This window comes from Ursus arctos, chromosome X (assembly GCF_023065955.2).
Source record: "Ursus arctos isolate Adak ecotype North America chromosome X, UrsArc2.0, whole genome shotgun sequence".
Classification (NCBI taxonomy): Eukaryota; Metazoa; Chordata; class Mammalia; order Carnivora; family Ursidae; genus Ursus; species Ursus arctos.
In genome coordinates, this window is record NC_079873.1 from 31,980,924 (window position 1) to 32,000,782 (window position 19,859).

The window sequence follows — 19,859 nt, forward strand, 5'->3', positions numbered from 1 at the left end:
GCATCGACATGGATGGAACTGGAGGAGATTATGCTAAGTGAAATAAGTCAAGCAGAGAAAGACAATTATATGGTTTCACTCATATGTGAAACATAAGGAATGGCACAGAGGACATTAGGAGAAGGAAAGGAAAACAGAAGGGAGGGAAATCAGAGGGAGAGACGAACCATGAGAGACTATGGACTCCGGGAAAAAAATCTGAGGGTTTCAGAGGGAAGAGGGGTGGGTGGATGGGGTAGTCTGGTGATGGGTTTTAAGGAGGGCATGTGTTACAATGAGCACTGGGTGTTATACGCAAACAGTGAATCATGGAACACTACATCAGAAACTAACGATGTACTGTACGGTGACTAACATAATAAAGTTCAAATTGATTTTAACAAAAAAAAAAAAAAAAAGAAGCTTCTATATCAGGACTGAACCTCCTGCATCCTTAGCTCCTGGTGGGAAGCCAGAAATGTGAAGCAAAAGGAAAGAGCAGGTTCAAAGGTGGTGGTTATATGGTTTAAACAAAATATAAATAATGTTTAGAATTCTAGTCTCTGCTTTTGAGCCTCCATGTTATTTGTCAAGATGTTCATAAGTTAACTGCACTAAACATTTTCCAGACTGATTTAAATCAGGAAAAGTAGAGTCTTGATATTTTTGATAGTTTCTTGTTCTATAAAACTGCTAAAATTCAAGATCAACACATAATGAAGACTTAAATTGCATTATACATGAAATATATATGGAATGTGGAAGTTATTCTTTTAAATAAATGAGCATCTGGATTTTTTGGTTAAGCAGGAAACTCCATACATGTAGCTGACGTCTATATTTAAGAACTCTTGGTCCTAGTCAGGCTAAGAGTGTAGTAAGTGAAAGAATTAGCCATGCAGGAGTCTGTAGCAAGGTGCCCCTTCGGGCAGGCACAGCGCTAGTATTCAGCAGGTACACATACAGGAAAGGCTGCTCCAATTACTTATGGCTGGCCTCCATCTTGAATGGTCAGTGCCCTTGTTCAGCCAGCATCTAAAATATTTTTAATGCCCCTGGAGAAATGGCCAGTGCTAAGACTCTGAAGTGGGAACATGCCAGGTATGTTCAAGGAAGAACAGGGCAGCCAGTGTCGCTGTTGTGAAGGAGTAAAGGGAGAAGTACTAGGAAATGAGCTCAGAGAGGTAACAGGGCCAGACTACTGTATGCATTTTGACATTTAGTTGGAATAAGGTGAGGACGGTTGGAGGGTTTTGAGCAGATGTGGCTTTTCTTTGTAATTTTTTTTGTTTTTATGTTTTAATTAAGTTTTTTTGTACTCCAGTATAGTTAACATAGTGTTATTTTAGTTTCAGGTGTCCGATATAGTGATTCAGCAATTCATACATCACCCAGTGCTCATCACGATAAGTGCACTCCTTAATCCAAAATACATAAAGAACTTATACAACTCAACACCCCCAAACCAAAAACTCCAGTTAAAAAATGGGCAGAGGATGTGGCTTCTCTTTACACGGGATCTGGGGGCTGTGCTGAGAAACAGTTGTAGGGAAACAAATGGAGAAGCCAGGAGGCCAGTTAGGATGCCATTGTCTTACTGCAGGTGAGAAACTAGGCTTTGGAACAAGGAGATAGAAGGGGAGGTCGTGAATCCTGTGCACCGTTGGTGGGAATGCGAATTGGTACAACCATTGTGGAAAACATTATGGAGGTTTCTCCAAAAAAATTAGAAGTAGAACTACCATATGATCCAGTAATTCCACTACTGGGTATTTACCCAAAGAAAACCAAAACACTAATTGAAGAAGATATTTGTGCCCCTATGTATATTGTATCATTATTTACAATAGCCAAGATATGGAAGCAACCCCAATGTCCACTGATAGATGAATGGATAAAGAAGATGTGGTGTGTACACACACACACACACACTGGAATATTACTCAGCCATAAAAAAGAATGAGATCATAGCATTTGTGACAACACAGATAGACTTAGAGGGTGTTATGCTAACAGAAGTACGTCAGACAGAGAAAGACAAATACCATATAACTTCACTTATATGTGCAACCTAAAAATCAAAATAAATGAACAAACTGGGACAAAACTAGAAACAGACTCATATATATTAGAGAATAGACTGGTGGTCGCCAGAGGAGAGGGGAATGAGGGGATGGGTGCAATAGGTGGAGGAGATTAAGAGGTCCAAACTTCTATTTATAAAATAAATAAGTCATGGAGATGAAAAGTAGGGGATAGGGAATAGAGTCAATAATATTGTAATAACATTGCATGGTGACAGATGGTGACTACACTAATTGTGGTGAGCATTGCATAATGTATACAATTGTCAAATCACTGTGTTATCTACCTGAAACTAATATCATATGTGAACTATGCTTTAGTAAAAATAGTATCTCAATACTGAATATAAAAAATCAATATTTATTTAAAATATCAACTCTTCCTATAATGCGACTTCAGAAAAATAAATCATGAACTTAAAGCAGAGGCTACGAACAGTCAGATTCTATAAATATTTTTCAGGAAAAGCCAAAAGGCATTCAGACAGATTGACTAATAATAGAAGATTTCTTTCAATACTTATAGTCTGAGTTGTACTTGCTGATAAGGTAAAAGGCATATTTAAAATTTCATAAGTATTTATACTAAACTTAGCAAGCAGTACCGTTCAATAGCCAGAGAAGTGTGTGGATAGTTGATGATTACCCCTACTTCTTGGCGACCTAACAAGGAATGATATTCAAAATGTTTAGTAACTGATCTGGCAGAGGCACTGAGCAATCAGCACAGAGTCTGGCCCAAGGCTGGGGCAGTATCCTGGGGGCCCTTCGATGCCATGTGTTAATCTGGATTGTGGGTCATGGTGTTCTGTTAAATCGGGGTAGAGGAGGTAAGCGGTGGCTGGGGAAACAGGGTGTTGAGAGTGGGGATAAACATAGGACCAGAGTACTAAGCTTGAGTATTACTCTGGGGACGCAAAGCTAGCCAGATTCTTATATAAAGTTCGTGTAAGGTTGGAGATATTATATCATCTTTCTTGCTAACCATGTATTAGAACACTCACAATTTTGTGAATGAAGAATTATTTTGAACAACTTTTGTGCTAATTAACAAACCTCTTGGTATAGATTTTATGGAGCAATTATTGATAGTAAGCCTTAGAGTTATATGGACTCCTGGTGAGGGTCCCCCCAAATGTCAGCTAGCTCCTCCGAAAGAGGAATAGGACATAAATATGGTCATCCTGCAGTATATTCAGATGGGAGGCTTTTAAAGTAAATTACAGGCATTATAATGGGGTTTTTTTTCATTTTTACTTCGTGAGAAGGAACATGGTTCTGAAAATTCCGTGGATTTGGCTGCCATTGAAAGCACTTATGAGGACCTCACAAAGAGTCATCGCAGAAACGTTTCTGGTACACCTTCCATAGCGGTGTCTGAGATCTCCCTCTCCTCAGGTGGGTATTTACAGCATGGTTACTCTTTTTTTTTTAAGTGACTAAATCATTTGAAATTAACTGCCTTGTGTGATATTAAGTGGATGTTCCATGATTTAGAAAATAGCCATCTTTCCTTGATCCATCATGGTAGGCCCATTCCATAAGAACAGCTTAAATGCGGACCCAGGTAATACCTGAGCCTCTTGCATTCATGCAAAATCCATTTGTTAAGTGTATACACTTGTCAGTCATCACTGCCAAGTTTCAGAGCTATACCAAGTGTCAGTGCAGGAGTGTAGGAAACATAATTGGTTCGTTTGAGGGAAAGGTAAAGGCGCTTTCCCAGAATTCAAGGAAATGATAGTTCATTTGACATGGTGGTCATAAATGCCCTATATCTAGACAGATTAATTATCCTGTGGTTTAAATAAAAAGTTATTTGCAAGCAGCATTAAGGTATTAATAACAACCCTTTTCATTTGTATGGCATATTCAAATACGGTATATCATTTCACTTCCATCACAGCAACCCTGGGAAGCAGGTATTATTGGTGTTGTGATTTGATTACCTACGAATAAGAAAAGTCTTTAGAGAAATTTGCCATAGTTATGAAGCTTATGTCCACTGTGTAGAATTAAAATCATGACAAAATCCTCAACATGAGAAAGGTAACTGTTACCTAATGATGATATTTGCATAAAGCCTGAGGCTTTATTCTGTGTGCTGAGTTGGGGAGTCTTTCCTAGTCAGGAAGCTCCCAAAGCATATTCTAAATATATGTGGTTATTGTCGCATTTTGTTCAGGATGACAAGATTGGTTCTCCCGTTAAAAATTTTAATCTAGCACAGAGGCCAACCTCATAGATCGTCAACAGCTAGTCAACAGCTCCTGTTTATTGAGTACGTATTCTGTGTCGGGCACTGTCCTAAGCACTTCTGCATTATTTAATTTACTATTTCAAATCCAAGTACGTGATTGCTCTCTTTAATCTTTCTCATGATGAGCAGCTGGATCTCTCTCAGCAGGACTTTGACATAGAACTGTTCGTTCTGTGTAAATAAACTGTGTCTTAGTAAGTTGTCCACAGCATTCCTGAACTGTGCATCGTTCTTTAAATTATATTTTTAAAAACAAAGTGTTCCTCTGATGAAAGAATGTTCTGGTGCCTAAAGAAATAGAACTTCCTCTCAGTTTACCTATAGCCACTCCCTTTTCATATGAAAGAATCTTGCTATCTCATTTAATAGCATTTTATGTCAGATATGAAAGCACAGTGAATTCTCCAAGTATATAAATCAGGAATGAGTCACGCTTTATTTTTTCCATGGGCTGATTATATTTTAAGGACCCATTCAATAAGAGTTTTTCAGTCTATGAGAAAAACAGGAACCTTAAACAGCTTAAAAATTTGCATTTTACAATAGAACATTAAGCTTTCTTTAATTGAAGATGAAATGAAGACATCACTGTTGGCAATGCTATCCAAGAAAATTTCAAAAAAATTTTTTAGAAAAGTGTGTTAGTATAAACAGTGTGAACTTATTGACTCTGTTGCTTTCGTGACACTCCATGCCCTGTGCCTAGAAAGAATGGGAATAAAGATAAAACATTTGCAATGAAAACTGAAATCTTCTTACAAAATAAGCTGATTCATATCTCTCCTTTACTCTTCCTTCCTCCAGACCGAAGTCGATCTGAGTTAGATCTGAGTGGGTCATTTCCAGAAGACTTAGAGAATACTGTAAACATAAGAAGCAAGTCTGTCCCTGGGGCTTTAGACAAAGACTTGGTAAGTTGGATATGGAAGAAAGTCTAATGATCATGAGGAAAGGGCACAGTCTTGTTCCAAACCTTTCCACTTTTAGGTGAGAATAAAGTGAAGATATATGATAATCCATTCCTATTAGTCTCCACATTCAATATACAAAAACAGCTAAAGAATGATTTAGAAAAGTTAACTGATAATCAGTATAATGAGTGAAGATTTTCACTAAAAGAACACCTGTTGGGTATTTCAGTTCCTGGCTTAACATCATTTAATCTAAACCTGGAAAGTGAAGGATCCCAACATTTCCTAAACCAAATATTATTTAGCTGACTATGTAGCTTATATGAACATTTCTACATCTGAAGTTACCCCTAATAAACTACTTTCTTAACCGAAACTAAATTATGTGAAAATTAATGTTTATGTGAACTCATTTATGAAATGAGAAGGTTGAGTTAGGTTATTTTTAAGGTTCCTTCCAGTTCTAGTATCTTGATTCTTATTTCTGTAATTGCTATAATGCAATTTGAACTCCTTGGAAGAAAGATATAACACAAATGCTAAATGACATTAATGTAATTTTCTGAAGCAAGCCAGGAAACTTAGTTCTAAAACTCAATGTTATTTACTAAAGAAACCTGGAAAGTATTTTTTAAATCCACCACAGAAAGCGATGTGTGTGTGTGGGGGGGAAGTGCAGGGAGTTAAGATTGAATGGTTTCAAAGCTTACTTCTGTTCAACCTTCAAAGAACAGCTAATTCCAATGTTATTAAACTATTCCTGATCCTAGAGAACTCAATAGCTGACATTAAAAATGCACTAGAGGGAATCAACAATAAATTAGAATATGCAGAAGAACAAATCAACAATCTGGAAGACAGGGTAACAGAAAGCAACCAAGCCGAAGAGCAAAAAGAAAAAAGAACAATACAAAATGAGAATAAATAGCTTATGGGAACTCAGCACGATCATTAAGCATAATAACATTTATGTTATAGGGATCCCAGGAGAAAAAGAAGGAGAAAAGGGGGCAGGAAACTTATTTAAAGAAATAAGAGCTGAAAGCTTCCCCAGTCTCGGCAAGGAAAACACACATCCAAATCCAAAAGGCACAGAGAGTCTCCAATAAAATGAACCCAAGGAGGTCCACGTTAAGACACATAATAATTAAAATGGCAAAAAAATAGTGATGAAGAGAGAATTTTAAAAGCTGCAAGAGAAAATAGTTAAATACAAGGGAAACACCTGAGTTTTTATCAGAAACTTTCTAAGTCAGAAGGAAGTGGCATGATATAAAGTCCTGAAAGGAAAAAACAAACAAACAAAAAAACCCTACAACCAAGAATACCCAGCAAAGTTATTCAGAATTGAAAAAGAGATAAAGGGTTTCCTAGGTAAACAAAAGTTAAAGGACTTCAACACAAAAACTGTATCACGAAGAAATAGAAGATTTGAGTAGACCATGTAGTAACAATGAAATTGAATCAGTAATTGAAAAACTCCCAACAAGTAAAAGTCCAGAACCAGATGGCTTCACAGGTGAATTCTACCAAATATTTAAAGAAGAGTTAATACCTGTTCATCTCAAAATTTCCAAAAACTAGAAGAGGAGGAAAACTTTCAGATTCGTTCTATTAGGCCAGCATTATGCTGATACCAAAACCAGGTAAAGACATGATGAAGAAAGAAAACTGTAGGCCAGTATCTCTGCTGAACATAGATGCAGAAATCCTCAAAATATTAGTAAACTGAATCCAACAATACAGTTAAAAAATCATTCACCACAATCAAGTGAGATTTACTCCAGGGATGCAGGGGTGGTTCAGTATTCACAAATCAATTAATATGATACATCACATTTACAAGAGAAAGGAAAAAATATTATCATCTCAGTAGATGTAGAAAAAGCATTTGACAAAGTACAATATCCATTCATAATAAAAACTCTGAACTAAGGAGGTTTAGAGGGAACATATCTCAACATAAAGGCCATATATGAAAAAACTTAGAGCTAACATCAACTCGAGAACTTTTCCTCCAAGATCAGGAACAAGACAAGGATGTCCATTCTCACCAATTCAACATAGTATTGGAAGTCCTAGCCACAGTAATCAGGCAACATAAAGAAACAGAAGGCACCCAAATTGGTAAGGAAGAAGTAAAACTTCCACTATTTGCAAATGACATGACACTGCATATAAAAAACCCTATAGACTCCACCAAAGAACTGATAAATGAATTCAGTAAAGTCACAGGTTATAAAAATAATACACAGAAATCTGTTGCATTTCTATACACTAATAATGAAGTAGCAAAAAGAGAAATTAAGAAAATCCCATTTGTAATTGCACCAAAAAGAATAAAATACCTAGAAATAAACTTAACCAAAAGGTCAAAGACCTGTACTCTGAAAACTTATATAAACAGTCATGAAAGAACCTGAAGAGGATATAAGCTAATGGAAAGATATTCCATGCTCATGCATTGGAAGAACAAATATTGTTAAAATATCCGTACTACCCAAAGCAATCTACAGATTTAATGCAATCCCTATCAAAATACCAACAACATTTTTCACAGAACTAGAACAAATAATCCTAAAATTTGTATGGAACCACCAAAGACCCCAAATAGCCAAAGCAGTCTTGAAAAAGAAGAACAAAGCTGGAGGTATCACAATCCCAGATTTCAAGCTATACTACAAAGCTGTAATAATCAAAACAAAGGTCACAAAAATATTCACAGAGATCAATGGAACAGAATAGAGAGCCCAGAAATAAACCCACGCTTATATGGTCAATTAATCTATTGCAAAGGAGGCGTGAATATGCAAGGGGAAAAGATAGTCTTTCCAACAAATGATGCTGGGAAAACGGGACAACAACATGCAAAAGAATGAAACTGGACCATTTTTTAACACCATACACAAAACTCAAATTGGATGAAAGCCCTAAATGTGAGACCTGAAACCATAAAACTTCTAGCAAAAAACATAGACAGTGATTTTTTTACATCAGCTGTAGAAACATTTTTCTAGATGTGTCTCCTCAGGTAAGGGAAACAAAAGCAAAATTAAACTATTGGGACTACACCAAAATAACAAGCTGTTATCCCATGAAGGAAACCATCAATGAAAAAAAAAAGGCAACCTACACAATAAGAGTAGATATTTGCAAATGATTTATCCATTAAGGGGTTAATATCCAAAATATGTAAAGAAGTTATGTAACTCAACACTGTGGCGGGGGGAGGGGACAATCCAATTAAACAGTGAGCAGAGGACCTTAATAAACATTTTTTCCAAAGAAGACATACAGATAGCCAACAGACACTTGAAAAGATACTCACCATCACTAAGCATCAGAGAAATGCAAATTAAAACCACAATGAGCTGTCACTTTACACCTGTCAGAATGGTTAGAATCAAAAAGAAATAAGTGTTGGCAAGGATGTGGAGAGAAAGGAACCCTCCTGCACTGTTGGGGGAATGCAAATTGATGAAGCCTCTGTGGAAAACAGTATGACAGCTCCTCAAAAAATTAAAAATGGAATTATCATATAATCCAGTAATTCCACTACTGGGTATTTATCCAAATAAAACAAAAACATTAATTTGAAAAGATATGCACACCCCTATATTTATCGCTGCATTATTTGCAATAGCCAAGCTATTGAAGCAGTCTAAGTGTGCATCCATAGATGAGTAGATAAAGAAGATGTGGTGTGTGTATACACACACACACACACACACATACAATGGAACAGTGCTCAACCTTAAAAAAGAATGAAATCTTGCCATTTGCAACAGCATGGATGGACCTAGAGGGTATAATTTTACATGAAATAAGTCTGAGAAAGACAAATACCATATGATTTCACTTACATGTGAAATCTAAAAAGAAGTGAATAAACAAAAAGCATAATTAGACCTATAAATACAGAGAGCAAGCTGGTTATTGCCAGAATAGACAGAGGTGGGGGGATGGATGAAATAAAGGGGGTTAAGAGTACACTTAACTTGCTGAGCACTGAGAAATACTTGGAATTGTTGAATCATTATATCATACACCTTAAACTAATATAACACTGTTTGTTAATTATACTTAAGTAAAAAAGATATTGAATTAAATGGGACACCTGGGTGGATCAGTCAGTTAAGCATCCGACTCTTGATTTCGGCTAGGTCGTGATCTCAGGGTCATGAGATCAAGCCCTGCATCAGACTCCATGCTGAACAGGAAGTCTGCTTGAGATTCTGTCTCTGCCTCTGCCCCTCCCCGCCCCTTGCATGTGCGTGCAAACGCTCTCTCCCTCTCAAACCTAAAAACAAAAGATATTGAATTAGTAATTTAAAATTCTCCCCTAAAGAAATGCTGAGGAATAAATTGCTTCATTGAAAAGGAAATAATATCAATTCTTTAACAAATTGCTCAGAAAATTTCTTCCCAACTAGTTTTGTGAAGCCAGTGTTACCCTGACACCAAAGCTAGAGAAAGACATTGCAAGAAAAGAAAACTACAGAATCATATCCATTAGAATACAGATGGAAAAAGCATTTATAAAGTATTAGAGAACTAAGTCCAGTAACAAAAAAAGGATTGCATGCCATAACCAAGTGGGATTTATTCTGTCGATGCAAGGTTGATTAAGCATTTAAAAATAAATTACTGTAATATAGCTTATCAATATAATAAATGACAATAACCACATCATCTCAATAGATACAGAAAAAGCATTTGACAAAATTCATCTATTTATAATAAAACTCTCAAAAAATAAGGGTGAACTTTCTCAGTCTAATAAAGAGCACCTACAAAATTCCGACAGTTAAGATTACACATGATGGCAACAAAACAAAACAAAACAAACAAAAAAACTTTCCCCCTAAGTGCAAGAACAGGGCACAAGGATTATCACCTTCTTCATTTCTGTTCAACATTTTGCAGGAGATTCTAGCCAATGCAGTTAGGAAGGGGAAAAAGAAAAGAAAGTAAAAAGGAAAAATAGAAAGGAGGAAACAGGACAAAGGAAAGGAAAGCATCTCATTGGAAAGAAAAAGTAATAACTTCTTTATATGCAGTTTACATGATTCTGTATGTGAAAAATCCTAAAGAATCTAGAAAAATATTACTAGAACTAATAAGTCCACCAAGGTTGGAAGATATAAGATCAATATACAAAAATTAATTGTATTTCTCTATATCAGCAATGAACAATCTGAAATGAAATTAAGAATATAATTCCATCAAGAATAGCATGAAAAAGAATAAAATACATAGGAATAAAATTGTCAAAAAGCTGTAAGTTACACTGAAGTTTAGAAAAAATATTGCTGAGCTAAGTTGAAGAAGATCTAAATAAATAGACATTGTATGTGCATGGATTAGAAGATTCAATATTCTCTCCAAATCTATAAACTCAACATAAACCCTATTAAAATCAGTTATCTTGTGGAAACAGACATGCTGATTCTAAAATTTATATGGAAATGCGGAGGATCCAGAATAAGCAAAAAATTTCAAAAAGCAAAGTTGGAAGACTTTCTCTAGTAGATTTCAAAACTTTGTATACAGCTATGGTAATCAGTACAGTGCAGTATTGGTATAAACATAGGCAATCAAAAGAATATAATTGACAGTCCAGAAATAAGCCCTTATATTTTTAGTCAATTGATTTTTGGCAAGTCAGTGAGGAAAGGATCTTTTCATCAAATCATGATAGGACAACTGGGTATCCGTATGCCATAAAAACAAACAAACAAAAAACCCAAAACACATATGATGAATAAAAACTAACTCAAAATGGATTATATCCCTAAATGTAAGAACTAAAAGTATAACATTTCTAAAATGAAACCTAGGAGAAAATCTTTAAGACTTCAAGTTAGGCAAAGAATTCTTAGATATGACACCAAATATATGATGCATGATACACTCAAGAAAAAAATGATAAATTTTATCAGAGTTAAAATTTTGTATCTCAAAAGACATCATTATGAAAATGAAAAGACAAGCCATAGACTCGAGTAAAATATTTGTAGATACTATATTTGAAAAAGGACTTGTATCTAGAATATATAAAGAACCCCTACAATCGATATAAAAAAAGACAATCCTATTAGAAAATGGGTAAAAGATTTGAATAGATATTTTGCCAAAGGAGATTTATAAATATTCAATAACCACGTGAGAAGACGCATCACTAATTATTAGAGACATGAGTTATTAAAACTGCAATGAGATACCACTTAACACTACTAGAATGGCTATAAGCTAAAAGACAGAAATGTTGGCAAAGATGTACAGAAACCGAAGCCCTTCTATGCTGCTGTTCAGAAAGGTAAAATGGTACAGACACTCTGGAATAGAAGTTCGCCAGTATCTTTAAAAGTAAAACGTATAGTTACTATACAACCCAGCATTTCCATCCCTAAGTATCTGTCCAAGAGAAGTGAAAAGCTATGTCCACACAAAGATGTGCACACAAATGTTCATAGATACATTAGTCCTAATAGCCAAAGAGTGGAAATAATCCAGATATCCATCAATGGGTGAATAAATAAATTATATATTGTATTCCATACAATGAAATAATATTCAGTAATAAAAAGGAATGAAGTACTGATTCATGCTACAAGATGGATGAAACTAAAAACCACAATGCTTAATGAAAGAAACCAGACACAAAAGGCCACATATTGTGTGATTCCATTTATATGAAATGTCCAGAAAAGGCAAATCTATGCAGAAAGTAAAGCAGATTCATGGCTTCTAAGGGAGTGGGGATTGATTGCAAACAGGCATGAGGAAACATCGGGCTGATGGATATGTTTTAAAACTGGATAATGTTGATGTTTGCACAACTGTAAACTTGCTAAAAGTCACTGGAGTGTACACTTAGAGTTGGCAGATTTTATGGTTTGTAAATTATACCTCAGTAAAGCTGTGGGAAATAAGTAAATGGCATGGAGAGTAGATGACAAAACTTTGGCAATATATCGATAATTGTAAGTTGGGTGATCAGTTACAAGGGTTCATTATACTGTTTCCTCTATTTTTGTGGGTGTTTGAAAGTTTTCATATCTTTTTTTAAATAAAAAAATACAAGAACTAATAGTTCAAGTGCTATCAACTGGGCAGTAGCATACCCAGAAAAACCAAAAGAGAAAAATATAGAAAAGGGACTATTTGAAAAAATGATTGGGATTTATGTCTCAGGATTAAAGAAAAATCTGTTTCAATTGGAAAGTGCCAAAAATGAGATATAAGTAACAACTTATACCTAGGTACATTATAACCAAGAATATCAATTATAAGAGAAAATCCTTAAAAAAAAAACAACTTCTAGAGAGAAATCCTATTACATACACATGAACAAGGATCAAATTAATATCAGAGTTTTCAACAATGACAGTGGGTACAAGATAAAAAGGCTCAAACTGAAATCGTTTTAAATGAAATAGGAGGAAGAAATCTCAGGAACTGTTGCAAGGGATATAAAAAGTAAAGGTGATTGTATAAGCTAGTAAAGTTGCTATCTTAATAAATACAAAGCTAAGACCAAAGAAGTGAGAGAGAATGTATACATAATAACTCAGACTTTAATTCTGTTCCAAATCATACTCAGCATGTTCTCCGACCTCAACACAGTTATGATAGGTATTAATAACAAAAACATAAGTTATCCCACAAATCTGCCAAGTAAAAACACACTGCTAAATAATTACTGGGTTAAAGAAGAAGAAATCATAATGAGCATATAAAAACAATCAGAACTATATGAAAATAACAATTCTACCAAAAAAAGAGTAAAGAATGCAGCAAAAGTCTCACTTGGGAGAAAATTACATAACCTTAAATATTTATGTGAGAGAGGACGAAGGGGTGAAAATTATTCACTATGAATTTAACTTTTGGTGAGAAGAATTACACGTTAAACTCAAAGAAAATAAAAATAAAGATATAATTAAGAATAGAAATTAATAAAATTATAAAACAAAGATAAAATGCAAAACAAAAGTTGGTTCTTCGAAAAAAAAACTAACAAGGTAAATAATCTCTGGAAAGATCATCAATGAAAAAATACAGAAGGCAAAAACAAATAATACTATGAATGAAAAAATAAATGTAACTATAGATAAAACAGATATAATATCAACATTGATATACCAAGAATTTTGAAAACTTAGATGAAATGAATAAATTTCTATAAAAATATAATTTCCTCAAACTTGAAATTTCCAGACAGGGTAAATAAAACTGAAATAGTTAGAAATCTTCTCATAAAGAAAAAAGTCAGACCTAGATGACTTTGTTGGCAAGCTCTATGACACATTCAAGGAAATTACAATTCTAAATATTACACAAACTTTTGTATTGTAAAAAATATATATATAATATAAAATGCACTATTTTATTATTTTACCTATTTTTAAGTCTACAGTTCTATGGCATAAAATACATTCATATTGTACAACCATCCCTACCATCCATCTCCAGAAAGTTTTCATCTCCCCCAATTGAAATTCTGTACCTACTTTTTAAAAAGATTTTATTTATTTACTTAGAGCATGAGCAGGGGGGGAGGGGCAGAGGGAGAGGGAGAGAGAATCCCAAGTAGATTCCACACTGATCATGGAGCCTGATGCAGGGCTTGATCTTATGACCCTGAGATCATGACCTGAGTCCAGATTAAGAGTCAGATGCTTAACCAACTGAGCCACCCAGGCACCCCTGAAATTCTGTACCTGTTACAGTAAATCTTCATTTCCCTTTCCATCCAGCCCCTGGCATCCACCATTCTACTTTCTGTCTCTATGAATTTGATTACTCTAGAAACCTCATATAAGAATATACACACTTTTCCAAACAATTGAAAAAGGAGTATTTCAAACTGTATTGAGGCCAGTGAAAACCAGATATCAAAAGCAGATGAAGGCATTTTGAAAAAGAAAATGACTAGCTTATTGTATTCCTAAGTACAGATGGAAACATCCTAACCAAAATTTTAGCAAATTGAAATCAGTCATGTCTAGGAAACGTAAAACACCATCACCGAGCTGGATTTATCACAGGTTTACAATGATTTTTGTGATTTTTTTTAAATTTTAGAATGGTTTTAGATTTATAGAAAATTTGTTAAAACAAAAAATTCCCATGTACCCCATATCCAGTTTGTCTTATTAACATCTTGTATTTGTAAGGTATGTTTGTCACAATGAACCAATACTGAGATATTAAAATTAACTAAAGTCCATAATTTATCCAGATTTCCTTGGTTTTTTACCAAACGTTCCTTTTCTGTTCCAAAATCCCGTCCAAAATACTGTATTACATTTCATTGTCATGTCTTCTTAGGCTCCCCTTGGCTGTGACAATTCCTCAGATTTTCCTTGTTTTTAATTAACTATTGTTTTGAGGTCAGGTATTTTGTAAAATTTTCCCTTAATTTGTGTTTGTCTGATGTTTTTCTCATGATCAGAAAAGGGTCATGTATTTTTAGAAGGAAGACCACAGTGACAAAGTGCATCCTCACCATATCATGTCAAGGGGACTGTTAAAAATCAAAATTCAGCTGAGTAAAATTGAAGATGTCATTGGCTTTATTAAATCATTAGTGAATCAGGCAGCATCCCATCTAGCAAGAAGAGGGGAGCTCTGAGGAGGTGCACAAAATGGAAGGTATTAATAAAAAGGAGGGTAGGGCAAGAAAGTTATTAGCAGTAGAAAAGGAGTGTTCTAGACAAGGGTGCTTTTCCTTGGGGGGGGGAAGCAAGGGGTCTTATCATGTAGATTACTTCATCCCCCTTTGGGGGATGGAGAGGGCTCAAGTGGCAGACTAGTCGTTGCCATCAGAAGATTCCTGACTGACAGGTTAAGACTACATTTCTGCTGGAGGTTGAAACTGCAACTGGATGAGGTAGTAAGCCCTAGTGTGGGGGCTCCCCCTTAAGCAATGCCATTTTGGGCCCGTGGGGTGTTTTTGTTTGTTTAGGTTTTTTGTTTTTCTTTTTAGTTTCTTTTTTTAAGATTAATTTATTTATTTTAAAGAGAAGGGGCAGAGGGAGAGAATCTCAAGCAGAGTCTGTGTTGAGTGCAGAGCCCAACACGGGGCTCGATCTCACTACCCTGAGATCATGACCTGAGCTGAAACCAAAAGTCAGGTGTTTAACTGACTGTGTCACCCAGGCTCGCCATTTTGTTTTTACACTACATACTATCAACATGACTAATTACAGTTGATGCTGACTTTGAACACCTGAATGAAGTACTGTTTGTCAGGTTTCTCCACTATCAAGTTACGCATTTCCAACTTTTCTATCTAGCACTATTTAGAACAGAATCACTTTATGTACAGCCCACACTGACAGAGTTATGTTCCACCTTCTTAAAGATGGAATATCTACATAAATTATTTGGAATATTTTTGCATGCGAAATTTGTCTCTTTTCCATCCATTTATTATTCAGTCGTTTATTTATATCAGTATGCTGATGGATATTTATTTTATACTTTGAGGTATAATCCATTACTATTTTATTTTATCGCTCAAATTTTTCCAGCTTTGGTCATTGGGAGCTGTTTCAGTTGGCTCCTATGTCCCTTTGACATACTTCTATCACTGTGAGTTGGTTTTTTGATGTTGTTGTTATTTTTGTTTTTGTTAGTTTGTTTTTGTCTTGTTTTAAGCACATTCTGACTTTCTAGGTCTATAAGTTGCTCCAGCTCATCTTGTGAGCTTATCAGTGAAAAAGGCAAATATATCAATATAAAAATAAGCAAGCTTTGAAAAAGTACTTCACAAGGAAATTTAGTTGGCCAATGATCAGAAAAAGGTACTCAACTTAGTAATAAGGGAAACAAAAATTAAAATCATGAGGATTTTAAATATTAACCTTAAAAATAGAAACTGCTTGTTAGTTTACCAGCAAAAGATACGTTTGTTTGGGAATGAAAAGAAAATTGTGATCTGAGACAAACAAGTTGTGGCAAAACCATAGGCAAGGCTGGGGAACAAAGGGGAGGTGTGCTTTTTTAAGGAGCAAAAGGGTATGTTGGGAAGGCTTTTATGAACTTAAAGTCCATTGGAATAAACTGGGAGTTTACTCAATGTGGTGGCTTCACCTTGGCTGAGCTGTTGCCCAGGGGAATGAGAAAAGTGACCCTACCTCCAGCTGAAATAGTAGAGTAATATCCATATACAAGGTCAAGTCCATGTAAAGTGAAGTTCATCTCTTCCTGTTGGATTCACAATTGACTACGTGTCATAGGGTATGAGAGCTCCCCATGCTAAAACATCCCGACTCCATTTTAGTGAGGCTTCCCTTACTAATTTTCACATAAACATCTACTACATTAGCAAGAGTGAAAAAAAAATCTGACAATACCAACTTTTGGGAGACAAGGATACGGAGCAGAGGGCACCCTCGTACATTGCTGGTTAGATTGTAGATTGGTACAATTACTCCCAATTGTTTGACATTATCTTAAAAGTAATATCGATAACCATGTGCAGACATGCATGCCTTATGACGTGGCGGTTCTTCTCACTGGGGCATACGTAAGGGAAACTTGTGTTTCTATGCATCAAGGTACATATTCAAGAATATTCGTAGCAGCTTTGTTAATAATAGGAAAGAAGTCTGGAAACAACCCAAATATTCAGCAACAGAAGAATGGATAGTGACATATCCTACCATTGAATAATAAATAAAAATGAACAAACTACAACAATATGAAACAATTTGGATGACTCTTAAAAGACTATAATATTGAGACAAAGAGGCAAAACCCGAAAGAGTATATAACATGTAATTCCATTTACAAAGAATTCAAAAACAGGCAAAACAAAATCCTACTGTTTGGGAATGTATACTTAGGTAGTAAAACTATAAAAAGCAAAGATACGATTACCATAAGAGTTAAGATATTATTTCAAAGATGGGGGAGAAAGGGGTTTGTGATATGGAAAGAACAAAAAAGGGTCTTCTCCTTGGTCACTTTATATTACTATGCTGTACATTTATGTTTTATGCATTTTTCTATATGTGTCATATTTTATAATGAAATTCTTTTTTACTTGAAAACAGATTTCTATATATAAAAGAATCTCAATTTATAAAACTATGGTTAAAACACATTCTTATGATGACTTCCCAGATTTATGTGTGCACAATTTTCTATCATTTTTCACATAAACAAGGAGAAAGGCATGGAATGCGTAATATGTAAAATGCTGATTGAACCCCTGGGCAAGAGGAAACAAAGGGAGGAGAGGAAAAGCAAAAAAGAAAGGTGTTCTTTAAAAAAAAATGCATGATATATTCTATTTATGTGTGATTGTGTATGTAGGAATGTGTGTACATATCTTAAAATTTTGACATTTTGTCATTAATGTATTAATGAGAGATCTAAGCTTAATTTATATTTATCTATATTGCTTGAAATTTTACTGTAAAAATGTCTTGGTTAAATAACCGGGAGGATGGGGGGGAAGAAAAGTAAAATCTGGAATTTTGGACAAGAATCCAATGTCTAAAATAGTTTACTCTGTCAGATTTTTAAGATCTGTTTCCCCATCTTGATAGTATGTGCACACCTGTGTGCACAGACCCCTTTTTCTAATTAAAAAAATAACTTAAGTACATTGCCCAAAGCTTAGAGATCAGGGAGGTACAAGTTGAATACCCAAGTCTGTGTGATTCCAAATTTCATGTTCTTTTCATAAAGCAAGCACCACCAGGAAGGAGGTCCCGCTCCTCTGATGAAGCAATTCAGGTTGAATGGGTAGCAAAAAAGAAAAACTTCAGGATAGGGTGATTTCTAGATATTTGTATTGGATTTTTTAGGTATTTAAAAAGAAAGTGGTTTTTGAAGTGAAATTCTTTCTAGGAAAGAAATAAACCAAACCACTGATTTTCTCCTCCTTCCTTAGGACTCCTTGGAAGAGACTGAGGAAAGTGTTCATGACTTAGTGTCCTCCCGGTTTTCTGCCAACACCCACAGTCTAGCAAGTGGCCTGTCAACCGTAAGCAGTTCTCTAGCATGTGACGGGAAGCTTCTTCTTTCCCTTGTTGGTTTTCTGTACTTTTTCCAAAGGAGATACGAATGTTCTTGAGAATATGTGTGACAGTGAGTTAAAAGTCATTATAATCTCCTGTTTGCCCTTTGCCCACACAGTACTTTTTGGTCTAATTTTATGTGAGCTTTTCCTTCCCTCTCCTTCCATGGTCCTCACCCAGTTTTTAAAACCTCTTCACTCCCTAATTCAGGCTCTCATCAGCTCAAGCCCATCAACTATCACAGTTCTCTGCTGATACATTTCTTTCCCGGCTACCATTCTGTCTGTTTCGAACCATCCACCATGCTGTTACCAGTCATTTTCCCAAAACACATACCTAGTCAGCTTTCCTTCCGGCTCACTGTCCATAGCTTCTCACTCACTGCCTATAGAATAATGTCCCTTCTTACTTTCATGTTCAAGGCTTTGCTTGAGAAGTAGGCTTTAGGAGCCCCGTATCCTCATATGTGTCTATGTGTATGTGCCTATAAATCTTTTTCTTTTCTCCTCTGATTTCTGTCTGTTGCTCTAATACTCTTTTTCCTTTGGGCGACTTTCTTAAAGAATTCTCAAGCAGGCTCTGACAGGAAGTGGACCTACCTAAATGTCCCTGATGCTGACTCAGACACTGTGAGTTTTCAGTCTTTCCTTTTCCTTCTTTCCAACTATGCTTTGCCAATTTCATGGTATGGGAAATCTGATTAGGTGGGCAGTTTTTCCAGCACTTATCTTTTTCTGACTTGTATACAGTTAACCAGAGTTTCTCTTTAAAGGGTAAACAACGTTATGGGAATCCAAGTATCCCAAGGAAAGAAATTCGTTAAACATTAGAGTCTAAGCGCTAGTCAAAATACATATGGTTCAACAGGATTTACCATTAATGAGATACCTTTAGAATAAAAATCTCTATTTTAAATCACAACATTGGCTCGGTTAAGAGCATAAAGTTTGGTTAGTAGCAAAATTGCCTTAGCTGCCTTAATTTCTCCCAAGCTTCAACATATGTGGGTTTCTAAGTTTTCTCCTATCTGTAGGGTCCCCTGCTTACTGAGGACTTCTTTGAAGATGTGGCTACTGAGAGATGTGGTGTAGATGCAACTGGGTGATAGGAGGAGGTGGGGAGGCATGCTGGGAACATCCTCAGACTAAAAAGCCAGAGCTCTTGCTGTGTCTTGGCACTGCCAGTAATTTCTGTGAGCCAGAGTTTTGTCAAATGTAATAGGGGGGAGGGGCTTATTCGCAAAGCCCTTGGAAGTCAAAGAATAGTCCACAGACCAGCAGCCTTGCCTCACTTGGGGCAGAGACTCTAACACTGTCAATTCACGGAGCCCTTAGTGATCTTTCATCCCACTCCTGAGCCAAAAGTGACAGCCGACTAACCCATTTATTAAGTAGCTAGTGATGTGAAATGTTGGGGTTCAGGAGTAAATTCTTGAGACGTCTTTGGTGCAAAAAGGGTGGTTTTATTAAAGCATGGGCACAGGAACCATGGGCAGAAAGAGTGGCACTAGGGTTGTGAGGAGTAAGTGATGATATACTTTCAAGTTAGGAGGGGGTTGGGGATAGCTTAAGTCTCTAAGGAATTT

The 19,859-nt window shown here is 35.6% G+C and overlaps 1 protein-coding gene across 2 annotated transcripts in view; it reads left to right on the plus strand.

Moving 5' to 3' along the window:
* The window catches only part of SYTL5 (synaptotagmin like 5), a 104,487-nt gene that overhangs the window by 62,140 nt on the left and 22,488 nt on the right, over positions 1-19,859 (plus strand). The window contains exons 7-9 of one of the 2 annotated variants that reach the window (XM_057310641.1): positions 3,329-3,461; positions 5,128-5,234; positions 18,148-18,240. In XM_057310641.1, coding sequence (XP_057166624.1) covers positions 3,329-3,461; positions 5,128-5,234; positions 18,148-18,240 — 333 coding nt within the window. The remainder of the gene's footprint in view (positions 1-3,328; positions 3,462-5,127; positions 5,235-18,147; positions 18,241-19,859) is intronic. The other variant, XM_026513291.3, reaches the window with a different exon arrangement.